This window comes from Girardinichthys multiradiatus, chromosome X (genome assembly GCF_021462225.1).
Source record: "Girardinichthys multiradiatus isolate DD_20200921_A chromosome X, DD_fGirMul_XY1, whole genome shotgun sequence".
NCBI lineage: Eukaryota > Metazoa > Chordata > Actinopteri > Cyprinodontiformes > Goodeidae > Girardinichthys > Girardinichthys multiradiatus.
Genome location: NC_061817.1, coordinates 24,829,987 through 24,845,004, shown reverse-complemented (window position 1 = coordinate 24,845,004; position 15,018 = coordinate 24,829,987). Strand labels below are relative to the sequence as shown.

The following is a 15,018-nucleotide window of genomic DNA, read 5'->3' as shown; positions in this document are numbered from 1 at the left end:
CCACCTACTGGTATGGAGTGTGGGACAAAGTTCTGTATTTTGTGCATTACGTTTTTCTGAAAAACTTAACAAGAATTTGAATAATTTTACTAACTGATTCCTTTTGTAGTATATGTATTACATTAAATCTTTCTTTAATCTTTCTAAATTCTTCCATCAAACAACTTCTCTCTCTCTTATAGGTCTGACATACTATAATCGCATGTGTTACTGTTTCACTTTCACCACAATAATGATAATTTCTTGTATCAAGTTGGTGTTTTCTGAATAATGTACGTCCAGTGTGTCCACACCTTACTTTAAAAAAAAAAAATAATTTCTCTTCTTTTCTGTTTCTCCTTCCTGTTGCTATCTCTCCCACTCTCCTTTGAATCTTATGTCATCTTTTGTTTTCTTCTTTCCATTCTTTCTGCCACTTTTCCTTCAGTTTTTGTTTAATGATACTACTTTTGATTTGCTTGTGGTTATTGTAAAGTTGCCGTTTTTACCACCCTAGCTGCTGTTTCGTTTCATTCAACCCCCATGTGTGCTGGTACCCATAAAAATACACTGGCTAATCCCATCATTTGTATCCTAAATAATGATTGTTTTATTTCTACTGAAATAAAGCAGTCTGCTTTCTGAATGATGTGTGTGCTGCAAACTTGTAAGTGCTGAACTTGAATTTGAACAAGTTATTGTTCTTAATGGTCTTGTCTCTTCTATTTACTGTTCTGCTAATAATAATGCTAATATTTCTCCTTTGTATACTGACAACCCATTTGTGATTAATTTTCCTTGTGAAATTCTGGTATAATGAGTGCTATTCCTATTTTCCCAGCTGAATTTTATAGGCATCTGTGTAGATCTGAACCTAATTATAGTAGTTGTTTATATATTTCTGTACTGTATATGAATTGAAAAATAAATCCCTTATACTTTTTGCTATCCAAGAGTGTTAAATCTAAGTTTGCATCGGGAAGAATCCATGGGTGTATTGCTGACAATGGTGTTATTGGACTGATTGTTAGGTTGCTAACTTTAACTTCTTCTGCCTGCTTACCAATCACCCTCTCCAAACGTTTTGTTTCTTTCTTCTCCTTTTCCCAGCATGGCTTTAAAGTTTCTAGTGTTTGAGGATCTGGGTTAGTTGCTTGCAAGTTGATCCAATCATTTATTGTTCTTCATAATTCTAATGACATGTCTCCCATCTCTACTGTGAGTACAAATATTGGGGTAGTTTAGAATGCTCCTGTACATATCCTTAGTGCTTGATGTGGTATATTGTCCAATTTATCCAGATGAGTTTTTGCTGCTGATCCATATACTATACTGCCATAATTTAATTTTGACCAGATCAGTCCTGTGCAAATTCTCTTTAATGCACTTCTGTTTGCTCCCTCAGTCATTTCACACCAAACATTTAATGAAATTTAAAACTCTTACATTTATCAATAATTTTCTGTATATGTATATTCCATATTAATTTTTCATCAAACCATATTCCTAAAATGTTATGCAGTTGACTCTTTGTAATTATTGATTATATAATTTCAATGGGTTTACTTCTGTAATTCTTTTCAGTGTAAATACCATGATATTTGTTTTTCCAACTGAAAAATTAAATCCCTATTCAAATGCCCATTTCTCTATTTTATTAATAGCATCTTGTATTTTCTGTACTGTGAACTCTTCGTTTTTAACCCCTCTTTGAGATGGCTCTGTCATCTGCAAAAAGTTAACAATGCACCCCTTTTTCTCTTTACAAAAAAGAATTTATCATCATAGAAAACAATAAAGGACTATAATATACAATTTGCTTCTTAATCTGTGCTTTTCTGATTTCATGCTTATTTGTATTTCTTCCCTTTCAAAAACCATTTTGATATTTAGATATATATCCTTTATTATTCTAATAATATGTTAACCTAGCTTTAATATTTTATTTCCATTAATCTACATATATTTGATGTTAAAGCAGTGCATCTATAATTTTCTGGTCTTGTATTGTCTTCTCCTGGTTTGATTGATACAATGACTGACTCCTTCCAGGTCTTTGGCAGCTCCCCCTCTTCCCAGACATTATTAAACAGCTCTAATCTGTAATTGTATACCAGGTCTGATCGTTTCCTGGTGCTTGGGTCTAAGTCTTTCTAAGTACTTGGTTCAATTCAGCTTGTTTAAACAGTGCATTTATTAAGTTATCAGTTTCTTCACTATTCTTCAGTAAATCCTTATATTCCATCTTTGTTGCCTCCTTTTCCTTTCCTCCCCACTAATGTTTCTTATGTCATGAACCTCTCTAGTGTTTTTACTAATAATTTAGCGTTATCTTTTAAATTTATTCTATTAACTGTATTTTAATATTGGGGATCCATATTCTTTTTGATGTCATTCATTCTTTTTATCACTTTTGATATTTTGCCTAGTTTCATCTCTTTCCATTGTGTCATAGAAGCTTCTCCAATATTCTCTAATCACACCCTTAATTGTTTTTCTTATCACTCCTTGCTTTGTTTTATACTTAATAAAATTCTGATGAATAGTATTCTTTTTAAGTATTTTAAAAGTTAAATTTTTTGACTTGGTTAATTTATTGTTCACTTGTCCACCAGGGTACCATTTTCCTTTCCTTCCATGCTCCTCATTTCTTTATTGACTGCTCTACAGCCTCCAGAATTATCTTACCAGCATACATATTTATATTATTTGCATGTGCTATTATATCAATGTCCTCTAATACTTGATTACTGATTTTTCCCAAATGTATTCCAATCTGCTTTATTAAAATTAAATTGTTTACTTCCTTCTACTTTGTTCAACTCCAGTTTTATTCTAATATTATTTTAATAATAATTAAATTTAAATAGGGTAATCACTACCATTTGTTGTGTTTTTATCAATATCCCATTCACATACACCTGCCAGTGAATTTGTTACAAGTGTGAGATCAGCTGCTGATTCTGTTTCTTTCTAACATTGATTCTGGTTCCTCTGCCACCATTAAGACACAATAATTTTATATCCATCATTTCTCAATGTCTTGGTCATTTTTATAATTACTTTTTTCCATAATGTGCTATTAACATTAAAGTCCCCACATCGTATTATGTTTCCTTCCAGACACTCCATTATTTCTTCCATTAACTCAACTGATATTATTTTACATATGTATATAATACTTACGTATTATATAATATGTATTATATACACATACATATATAATAAATATATAATAATTAATCATCTTATACTCTCTATCCTTATTCAATATTTCAACTGCTATGAATTCCAAATGTATTCCTTTTCTTAGAATTTGATATTATATTCCTTGTTTCATAAATATTCCACACCTTCCTCCACTTCCCTCCTATGTATCCCTTCATATGCTATCATGCCCTATAATAACATAGTCTAGTGTTGGTTTTACCATGTTTCCTCTATACATACTTTCTCTGGGTTCTCTTCCAATCTATCAATTTATCCCTTAAATGTCTGTCCATTTGCCAGTTAAACTTCTAGTACTCCATTGTATTATTAACATGTGGTTTAATCACCTGAGGTTCCTGGTCTTCCATTTGTTTCCAGCCTTGTGTTAAGGTTTTCCCAGGATACCTCTTTAAGTCCCAAAACCTTTTCAGCACTGTAAACAAAGAATGATTTCAGAAATATAAATGATGATTGTTTATTTTTATCAATTTGCAAAATGCTAAGTGAACCCAAACATCCAGCCAAAGTCATTAAGAACTATCTTCAGCGTAAAGAACAAGACTTTCTGGAAGCGATGGTATGGCCCCCACAGAGCCCTGATCTCAACATCATCGAGTGTGTCTGGGATTACATCAAGAGACAGAAGTGAGAAAGCCTACATCCACAGAAGATCTGTGGTTACTTCCCTTTTTGTTTTTTTTATAACCGTGTCCTGTCCGGCTGAGTAGCGCTCAGAATTGATGTCTGAGTGCCAAGAAAAAGCCCATTAGATTTACTTTCACAAGTGGAGCATTACAGCTAATGCTTTAAAGTTCTGCTTGATACTTATAAAAAGAAACTTTATTAGAAACTGCTTTCGAATTATTTCAATTGTTATGGACACGGAGACAGAAATGAATAGGAAAAAAATAAGAAGCACTAAAAGAAGAAAGGTGGGGCAAAAAGAAAAAGGGGAGAAAAGGAGAAAAGAATGGAGGAAAGAAAGAAGGATGAAGAGAATACAAGACAACACCCTGCTTGCTTCTACACCTGCAGAAACTTTCATATTACCAGCTTTTTTTTACCAAAAAGTGCATGGTACTCATCAATGCAAGATGTATTTAGTGGTAAATGCAGCTCAAAACAGAACATTTGTGTAGCTGTTAACACCTGAATCTAAACACCTGTGGGTCTGAGTGTGAGCACGCTTGTGTATACAAGGTTTCTCCATAAAAATATGCAATAGCGAGTGTGAGGAGCCACAGACCTGCCTGCCTGGACCCGGGACAGATATGGAGGAGATCCGAGCCACAGACATCCAAAGGCCCCCCAGAGCACAGGAACCTCAGGAGAGCCACCGCCGGGACTGCTGCAACCCACCCCGAGAAGAGCAGGAGAGAGTCCCAGGGGAACCACCCAGCAGCCACAGTGCAGAAGCTCCAGGGAGCTGCAGCAACGAGCCTCCAGGCCCCGCCGGCAGCCGTCTACACCCGAGCAGATCCAGCCTTGGACCCAGAGACCCCAGGACATATCACTCCCCAAGTAGAGGCCCAACAGAGCCCAAGGGTCCAGGCCCCAGCAAGCAGCCACTGGGAGTGAGCCAGTACACACCAAAGCACCTAGCCCAGGATGCCAAGAACCACAAGTACACCGGCTGGCAGAGACACCAACCACCGGCAGGTAGTGTGGCGGGGAGGAAATAAGCCCCCATTTGATGGGGGCCTAAACTGATCCAGGAGAGGGAGCGGCCCAAGACCCAACCTGACACAAAAAACCGGCACACACAGTCACAATAACACATTCCCAGCCTCATGCGTACACATAAAAACGCTCACACTCACACACCCAACGTGAAGACAAACAACAATGGACGTCATACACTCACTCACACTCCCCATACATACTCTATACTCCCAGGTCCAGGTGCCGATACCCAATAGGGACAACCAGCCCCTGGACCCAGGAGGTATTCCTCTTCCCTCCGAGGGTGGAGACTGGCAGACCACCCCAGCACCTGAACCTGGTCCGAGCTAGCCCGGGCTCGTGCCTGAACCCAAGGGACCCCTGCCCGGACCCCTGCCCAGTCCCCAACGACCCCCATCCTCATCTATGGTTACTTCTCTAAGATGTTTGAAAGACCTACCAGCGGAGTTCCTTCAAAAACTGTGTGCAAGTGTACCTAGAAGAATTGATGCTGTTTTTAAGGTAACGGGTGGTCACACCAAATATTGATTTAGATATTTCTTTTGTTCATTCACTGCATTTCGTTGATTGATGAAAATAAATGATTGACACTTCCAGTTTTGAAAGTATACTTTGTTTACAGCATTTTTTCACACTTCCCTAAAATGTTTGCACAGTCCTGTATATAAATCAGTCAGTCATTTTCTATACCGCTTCTTCCATAGTGGGTCATGGGAAGGCTTGTGCCTATCTTCAGCAGTCTATGGGCAGGAAGTGGGTTACACCCTGGACAGGTCGCCAGTCCACACACTCATTCACGCACCTAAGGGCAATTCAGAGAGACCAATTAACCTAACAGGTGCAGATTCATTGCAGTAAAGAAGTGCAGAAAAGTAGCATACAGCAAAAGGAAATAAGTAGAGAAAATATAGGGCCAACGTCATGTAAGGCATTTTATTTGAAAGAGGGTCATTGTTAAAGAAAATTTAATCCAACCTCATGTGTACATATACTGTACAAACACTCACACCGACACATCCCAAGTAAAAACAGAAGAATGGACGACGTACACTCACTCCAGACTAGGGCCAGCATCACCTCAACTTACAAACCTCACAAACACACATCACCATCACTGCAATGCTAGCCCAAGGAGAACCACCAACCACCTGAGCTCCGTCATCTCCACCTGGCCAGTCCAAATGCTGGCAACCCCACATCCGAAAAGGGATGCAACCTCCCCACCACACACCCTGCAACCCCTCCACGGCAACCCCCAATCCTTTGAACAGACACCCCATACCCAGGACATGATGCAAATAAATAAATAAACATAGCCCCAATCACCGCTGCACACCGCCCAGCTGACCAACCCCAGGCACAGCCACCCCCTGCAGGACAACCCCCCCACACTGCCCACCCAGAACCCTCAATGTTTACATACAACCTAACATTTAGAGATGGGCTTATGCACCAAGATGAAGCCAATTAAATAGATCCCTCTCAAGATTCCATTAAGTGAGCCTACCCCCAGTGTCCTAAATGTGCGTGCCCTACAAGTGAGTGTCCATGTTGTACAATAAGATTGGGGCCAAGGCCTCCATAGGAGCACAGAGATGGAAACGCCTCCCTGCATCTGAATGACCCACCCACACCCTAAAGCACTACATGAGTGGTAGTGTGATGGAGGGGGCAGAGGGAGGTGAAGGGAAGGGCTAGGGGAAAATACAGGGGTTGGACAATGAAACTGAAACACCTGATTTTAGACCACAATAATTTATTAGTATGGTGTAGGGCCTCCATTTGCAGCCAATACAGCATCAATTCGTCTTGGGAATGACATATACAAGTCCTGCACAGTGGTCAGAGGGATTTTAAGCCATTCTTCTTGCAGGTTAGTGGCCAGGTCACTACGTGATACTGGTGGAGGAAAACGTTTCCTGACTCGCTCCTCCAAAACACCCCAAAGTGGCTCAATAATATTTAGATCTGGTGACTGTGCAGGCCATGGGAGATGTTCAACTTCACTTTCATGTTCATCAAACCAATCTTTCACCAGTCTTGCTGTGTGTATTGGTGCATTGTCATCCTGATACACGGCACCGCCTTCAGGATACAATGTTTGAACCATTGGAGGCACATGGTCCTCAAGAATGGTTCGGTATTCCTTGGCAGTGACGCGCCCATCTAGCACAAGTATTGGGCCAAGGGAATGCCATGATATGGCAGCCCAAACCATCACTGATCCACCCCCAGGCTTCACTCTGGGCATGCAACAGTCTGGGTGGTATGCTTCTCCGGGGCTTCTCCACACCGTAACTCTCCCGGATGTGGGGAAAACAGTAAAGGTGGACTCATCAGAGAACAATACATGTTTCATATTGTCCACAGCCCAAGATTTGCGCTCCTTGCACCATTGAAACCGACGTTTGGCATTGGCATGAGTGACCAAAAGTCTGGCTATAGCAGACCTGCCGTGTATATTAACCCTGTGGAGCTCCCGACGGACAGTTCTGGTGGAAACAGGAGAGTTGAGGTGCACATTTAATTCTGCTGTGATTTGGGCAGCCGTGGTTTTATGTCTTTTGGATACAATCCGGGTTAGCACCCGAACATCCCTTTCAGACAGCTTCCTCTTGCGTCCACAGTTAATCCTGTTGGATGTGGTTTGTCCTTCTTTGTGGTATGCTGACATTACCCTGGATACCGTGGCTCTTGATACATCACAAAGACTTGCTGTCTTGGTCACAGATGCGCCAGCAAGACGTGCACCAACAATTTGTCCTCTTTTGAACTCTGGTATGTCACCCATAATGTTGTGTGCATTTCAATATTTTGAGAAAAACTGTGCTCTTACCCTGCTAATTGAACCTTCACACTCTGCTCTTACTGGTGCAATGTGCAATCAATGAAGACTGGCTAAAAGGTTGGTCCAATTTAGCCATGAAACCTCCCACACTAAAATGACAGGTGTTTCAGTTTCATTGTCCAACCCCTGTATGTTCTCCCATGTTCCTATCCAGCTCCCCAGCTGACTCCTATAGGCACACCCGTTCACCCAGATCCACCAAGGGAGGGGGGCACTGGCACATCCACCCCAGGGCTAATGGCAAAAGCACCCCCGAGCCCAGAGGACCAACCAGAATTGGGACCCACACTCCAGCCTCCGACCAGCCTGCCGACCAAAGAAGCCACCGAGCCCCAATCAAGGGGAAGTGTGCAGTGGCAACCAGGAGCACGGCCCCACTCCAACAAAAACAGTAGACCAGCTGGCCCAGTGAAACACCCAATTAGTTTCCAGTCAAAAAAAAAATGTTGGTGAAAATCTGAAAGTCTCACTGACAGGCTGCTCAAATCAAATCACACTGTAAGAGGAGATGGAGTCCCCCTATCTTAATAAACAAAAACAGACTATGTATATATACAATCAAACTGAAAGTTAGCTATTTAAAAATAGTTTCAACCAGGGTTAAAGGTAAATCGTAATGTGTACAATCGTTTCAGCCATAAGAATTGCTTTTAGAACTAAGCTTAAAACATAAGATCAGATTTTGATCTAAAACACCACTAGGAGACGTCTTGGCATGATCCCAAGAAATCCTGGTAAAGTTAAAAATGATTGTATGGAACAGCTGTGCCACAATTGTTATAATAGATGTGATCAAAATCTATACAACTACAGAAAAATAAATGTCACGATGCAGTTGTTTAGTTTGTTCTTTAGTTATACTTGTATTCTTAAACCTGTCATTGCTATAGCTTTCAATTGTTTTCATTTGTTGGTCATAAATTTAATAATTTGGAGTGCCCAGTTCTTCAATTAAGTTTGCTGTTGGGGTACTCCAGTGACAGTTTTGTACCACCAGGGGACTCTGTTAAGCAGATACCTGTTCATTCTTTGGAATACAATAGGATTTACACTCAATGGAATATTATTAACGGCTTTATTTTTGTTAAAATGTTTAGTTACAGTAGGAAGAGGACTTTTGGATAATACTTTTAATAACTAAGGCCACAGTTATTATTAAGTCTGGGTATATTATGCATCATTTATGTATTTTTGTACTTCTTAGACATAATAAAAACCTGAGTTGTTATTCCTGTAGCGTCGTAAAAAGAAGGCAGCAAAGTCAAGTGCAAATAATAATAATAAGGGTGGTTTGAATTTTACAACTTTTTATTGTTCGCAAACAGAGTAAAAATCTGGTTTTGCCATTCTAGCTTTACAATACATTATTAATTTCAATCCTAAAAATAAAATGTTTTATACATTTACACTGTTGCATAGTTATGCCACTCCGTAAGAAAATATAGTCATTATTCAGTATCTTCTTGACAAATATTAAAAAACATTCATCAAAAACAGTCTACAAAACAGTTTCATGATGCCAAGATTCCGCTTTCCGTACACTCTTTGCAAGATGCTGATTTATGAGTTGAGGTAGACTTCAAATAAACCGGCGACTGAGTGCATTCGGTAAAAGATGCCAAAAGGAAGACCCACGTTCACAATAACAGCCCACATGCTGGAGTGGTAGAACTGTGCTTCAGTGTCATGATCAAACTGGGGACGAGCACCAAAGGCTGGCATGATCCACAGCTGTAAAAGACAGAAAGAAGAGGCATTGCTTTCAGTGAATTGGCCACAATGAATGTTAGAGAAAAGAGATTAAAAATACTTACAATGATGTTACCCAGCAGTAGGAATGCACAGACCTCTCTCAACACTCGCCTCTTCCACCGCAGTTTGTGTTGGTGCTCCGCTGTCCCACTGTGGCCACGGGTTTTTACGTCAGGGTTGGATTTATTGTCTAAGTCTGCTTGCTCATGTTTGCTCCCTTCTTTTCTGGACTTTAGCACATACGGATTTGCAATCACTGTGTCAGTCTCCACCTCATGGAAGGGTTCCCGGTGCAGGCCCTCAATTATAAAAAAGTTCTGTAGGCAGAGCTGGATCACCATCAGTATGCCCCAGGCCAAGTTGAGCCTGTTCAGGTGGCCCTTGGCCCCAGTTGCAACCATGGCTATGATGGAGAAATAGCTGATGATGAATTGCCCCAGCGAGGCTCCCACCAGCAGCCCTACATCTAGGCTGCGGGCGGGGTTCTTCTCTGAGACATGCTTCCTGTGTTCCAGCTTGAAGATAGCACATCCGATGATTATGCAAACAGACATCATGATCACAATGACTATATTCATGACGAAGTGCATCATCACTGCTGACTCATAGCTTTCTTCATCTTGGACATTTGTTTTCATTTCGATCTCATACACACTGAATGTTGCGATGCCTGCGACCACAAGAAGGACCCCCAAAACGGGACCAATCAACACATCCTTGAGGCTGAATCTGACGTCGTGGTGGCTGCTTCCGAACACTACTCGGCCCACGTTGTTCCACATGACGAAAGCCATGACGGTGGCAAAGAGGCTGTACTCGATGTTGAAGGGGTACAAGTAGTAATAGGCATCCTTAGAATTGTCACAGGAATTGTGGATGCACTTGCAGTGGCCATCATCATAACTGGCTGTGAGACCAATAAGCCAACAATCAGTTATAAAAGTGTAACACTGTTTATGCATAATGACTGCAAAATCAGCTTTTATCTGCTTAGGTTACCTGTTCGGATGTACAGCTCTCTTCTTGAGAGTTTAGTGACATTGTTCGGGAACTCAGGAAAAATTGTTTGGTGAAGGGACTCTTCAGTGACTTCAGTCATCCATACTACAAGATTTGTGGAGAGGGTGAGCATCAGCCCACAGCTAAAATATGGAAAAATATAAAAATTATCAAGGATTACTCAAAGGCTACTCAGTTGCCTAATTTTCTCTTGATCACTGGACTGAGTTTGAATCCATTGTCTTTTGCATTTACTAAAAATTCTATGATGTTGCTTTCATGCATAAATCCTTTCATTTTCTGTTTGACTCATAACCACTGCATATATCAAGATACCTACAGCACTTCTTTGGCTACAACATCTGTGTTATAGTCTGAGGACTATAACACAGAAAACAAAACATCACAGTCAATCAAACTCAGAATCACTAGGTCAGCCCTGTTGGTCAGGAACAGTGCATTTTTTCTCATTACAAATAAAAACCTGGTTTAGTAAAGATTGCGAAAGGGAACTAATCAATTGACACAAAGAAATGTTTAAATTATTATTTTTTTTATCCAAACAAATTGGAATTAGAATTTTTAATAATTAAAAATAAATAGGTTTTTATTTTCTCACATTTTCTTAACAAAAAAAAAAAAAGGTATTTAAAGAGCCTTTCAAAAGTCAAGGACAGTTACAGCATTTATGTAGTGCACAACACAGAAATACATTTGTAATTCTATCTTTTGTTTGAGATAATTCCTGAAACCTACACTACATCTGGATGTGGGCCCCAAATGGATTTTCCTTAGGGTTCTTGTATAGGCCCATTTGGGAACATAATTCCAACCAACATTAGCAAAACCATATGGGCGCCCTCCATAGGCCTTCAATGTGTATTTCTTAGGCCAGGGGTTGCCAAAGTGGGGGTCACGAACCCCCCAGGGGTCGCGGGACACGAACTGGGGGTTCTCGAGATGATTTTGAGAATCATTCGGATATGACCCCTGAGATGTATGGAGGGCCAAAAGGGACATAATTCAATATATTATGAAGTAAATAAATGTGAATATCCCATTAAATAAACAATTGTACCATAAAGTAAATAAATGTCCCATTAAATATTTAAATGTATGATTTATTTATCTAAGACATAAAATAATTAAATGCAAAATGAATTATGAAATGCACAACCGAACGTCCATTAAATGATTAAATATACCTTTGAAATTATTAAATGAAGTAAGTAAATGTAAAAAAAAAATCTTTTAAAAATGCATATAATTATTTTGCTATATATTTATTTATTAAATAAACTAATAAATATACAGTGAAATATTTTTATGTATATTTAGAGGGTCTCCGGGTCACCAATAGGTGGTCGCCAGTCTCTGGCACTGTTATTTTGGGGGTCACTGGCTGAAATGTTTGGAAACCCCTGTCTTAGCCCATATGGGTTTTTACCCATATGGGCTAAGACAGAGTTCCCTTGTTTCCCACATACACAACAAATTAAATTGACATTGGGTCACAATGTAACCTGTGGCCTATTTTTCAGGCCCTTTCATATGTAAATTATGATTGGGAAAACAATAGCACAACTTTCTCTGTTACTCAGGGAGGGTAGCACATCTGTGTGGGGACAGAAAATTAGCTAATAGATAAAAACGTACCGTGTAAGGTTCTTTTGGACCTGCACACAGTCTTTTGAATGCATCCACAAAAAGTATGTCTGCAAGTGCAAAATACAAAAATCTTAACACTTTTCAACCAGCTGCACTGGAGAACATGAAGTATGCTTAATTTTTACCTGCAGAAGAACAAAGAAAAGTTGCATCACAGGGAATGCAACTTTAACGGCTGAATCACAGTGAAGGTATCCCACATAGGTAGCTATCTTAAAGATGTCCATGATGAGACTGAGGATTCCAAACAGTAGAAGTCCCCCTGAAGGGGGAGTAGTGGAAAATTAACTGTCCAAGAAATGCTCCTTACATTAATTGTTTAATTGCTAAACTTGTACTTTACCTCTGAGCCAAATGGGACCTGCATGCCTATCCTTGAAGACAACACCATTTTCTCCCCTGTAATTGTAAATGATGTAATAGACCATCCAAATGGAGGTGAGCAGGAATAGGAAGATGATGAAAATCTGCAGAACCGGGGTACTGATTTTGACATTGCTCGAAGTGCCCCCGCTGACAAAGGCGCAACCCAGGATCAGGATGTTCAGGCAGATGAACGCAGACAGCATCCACCCCCAGTTTCTGCCCCGGTCCCGCGCAACTTCAGTTGAAGAGGTGTCCATCTCTGGCTTGCTCTCGCTTGTGGCTGCGTCTGCTCCTTTTATGTTGTTGGAGAGGTGTGCTTCCTCCGACTCCCTGTCCTTAGCTGTCATCTTGCATGGCTCATGTAAATTATCAGCGGCAATTGAACAACAGCATGGTATCAACAAACATAGTAGGTTTAGCACAAAACATTATCATAAAGTTTATAAAGCCTTTCCAAGAATACCCTTTTCTCATTATTTGTTTAAGTTTTTGAAAATAAAGGATCCATTCTGAATTAACAGCATTTTTTTGATATTACACAAAACGTTTTACTATTTTTTATGAATGATGGATAAAGTAGCTTCAAAACCTTGCATTTAGAAATAAAAAAATCTGTTTAAATCAGTTTTTATTTTATTTTATTATTATTATTATTTTCTGCTGTGTCAGACCTCATTTTATTTACCTTCAGCAGACAAAACATCATTCAAATTACCTTAAAAAAACACATCCTAATCATTTTTTTTGTCAGTGCTCAAAGGGACTGCTGTGACTTATTAATGGAACTGGTGGCACAATAAGAAACTACACTATTTGATACATGAAAAGATCTGGTGAATTGGCATTGTATTATATGATGCAGGTTTTAGCAGTTGCCTTTGGTCAAAGCATGCTCACTAAAGCGAATTTTAAACTTGTCCTGTTTGCATTTACAGATCAGAATGGAAACTTCGAGATGGTCAATCTCAAAGAGTGTGGAAATGTCAGGTGTGGTTCTTATAGTTGGACCCAAGAATGCAGACAGGCAGGCAAGAGCAAGGTGAATCAAAAAGGTTTTAATAAGAAAATAACCAAAATAGGAAAATAAAAAAGTCTCACAGCAAGCATAAACATTGAAAGGCTTGGCAGCAGTCAAAGACATGGATTGGCATGGCAAACAGTATGTATCCGCAAGGTGTAAATAAAACAGCAGAGTATATAATGAGCATAGCACAGGTGAAAAACTGTGAGACTGACAGGCATAAGCAGGTGGACCGGATGAAGCTGATTACTATTGCAGAGGCAGAGAGTGAAAACAAAGCATGACTAGAACTAAACAGAAATCCAAGAACACTATCTAAACAAAGGATATCCTGACAAAAGTCACAGATGAAGTAAGACCTAAAGGAACTAAAATATCACCTGGAAAACATAATCATAAAGAGAGGAAAAACCCAAAACATAACTCTAACACCTTCAAATCATGACAGAAAAACCACAGTGAAGTGACACTGGTTCTTCCTCCCAGCTGAGCAGTCACAGTGACACATCGCCTTTGGATATATTTGTACTAACCTTCACACAACTTAATATTTCTTTACATTTAATGTTTGTTGTCTGAAGTCGTTGTAGACTTGGAGCAGCACATGAAACCATCAGCAGTAAAAGCAGACTCTTTCATGCTCTGAAGACAGCTCTGTAAGTAAGATAACACTTTTAACATATTAATAATTGTATTCTATTAATGATACATAAGAGAGCTTCTTTTATATTTTAATCACAAGGCAATCTCTCATACCCTGTATGCAAACTCCCTTTTAACAGGAAGAAACCTCCAGTAGAACCGGGCTCAGTGTGATCGCCATCCTGATTTCCCATTCTGTCCCATTTACGTAACAGTTAATCTCAAATTGTCCAGTCCGAAAGTTTTAGTCAAAAGTTGATGGTTTTATTATTAAAGAAAGTTGAACTTAACCAGAAAAGACAGACATTTACCAGCACCTTTTTTCTGATACAAAATTTAAAGACTGTGCAAAAAACTTTAACTCATTCCTCCAGTGGGTCATATGAGGCTACGTTTGGCGAAACAACATTTATGTAAATAATGTTTATATGATCAAATTTTCGATAACATATTCCTCACTCCCAATCTCATCAAATATCCCTAATTTGATTTCTTTGGCTGTGAGAGGAGGTAGTTGAATCCCTCCAGATTGGAGCCACATCTGTAAATCAAGCCAAAACTTCTGAACTACCATGCAATCAAAAACGAGATGTTCCAGGTCCTCACTCTGTGTCTCACAGAAAAAAAACTGTTTCCAGTATCTATTTTAAATCATATTCTTAGAAATCAATTTGTAGGATAAATCCTATTTATAATTTTAAAGTAAATTTCTTTTGCTTTAGGATGGGCTGGGAATGCCATATATTTGATTCTGATCTTTTTCATCTCTCCTTTTTTGAAGTCCTTGAGAATATATTCCCTGCTAATTGGGTTAGGAGAATGGTAATGTTGTCTCAAAAACGTATTGTTA

The 15,018-nt window shown here is 39.3% G+C and overlaps 1 protein-coding gene across 1 annotated transcript; it reads right to left on the bottom strand.

Moving 5' to 3' along the window:
• Nucleotides 1-9,010: 9,010 nt before the first annotated feature.
• LOC124863429 (proton channel OTOP2-like) lies at nt 9,011-12,867 on the bottom strand (the record flags this gene model as incomplete). Its single annotated transcript, XM_047357796.1, has 6 exons — nt 9,011-9,451; nt 9,535-10,379; nt 10,472-10,614; nt 12,128-12,186; nt 12,265-12,401; nt 12,483-12,867. Coding segments are annotated over 6 exons (1,740 nt in total), but the record flags the coding sequence as incomplete, so codon positions are not given.
• Between the last annotated feature and the right edge of the window lie 2,151 nt (nt 12,868-15,018).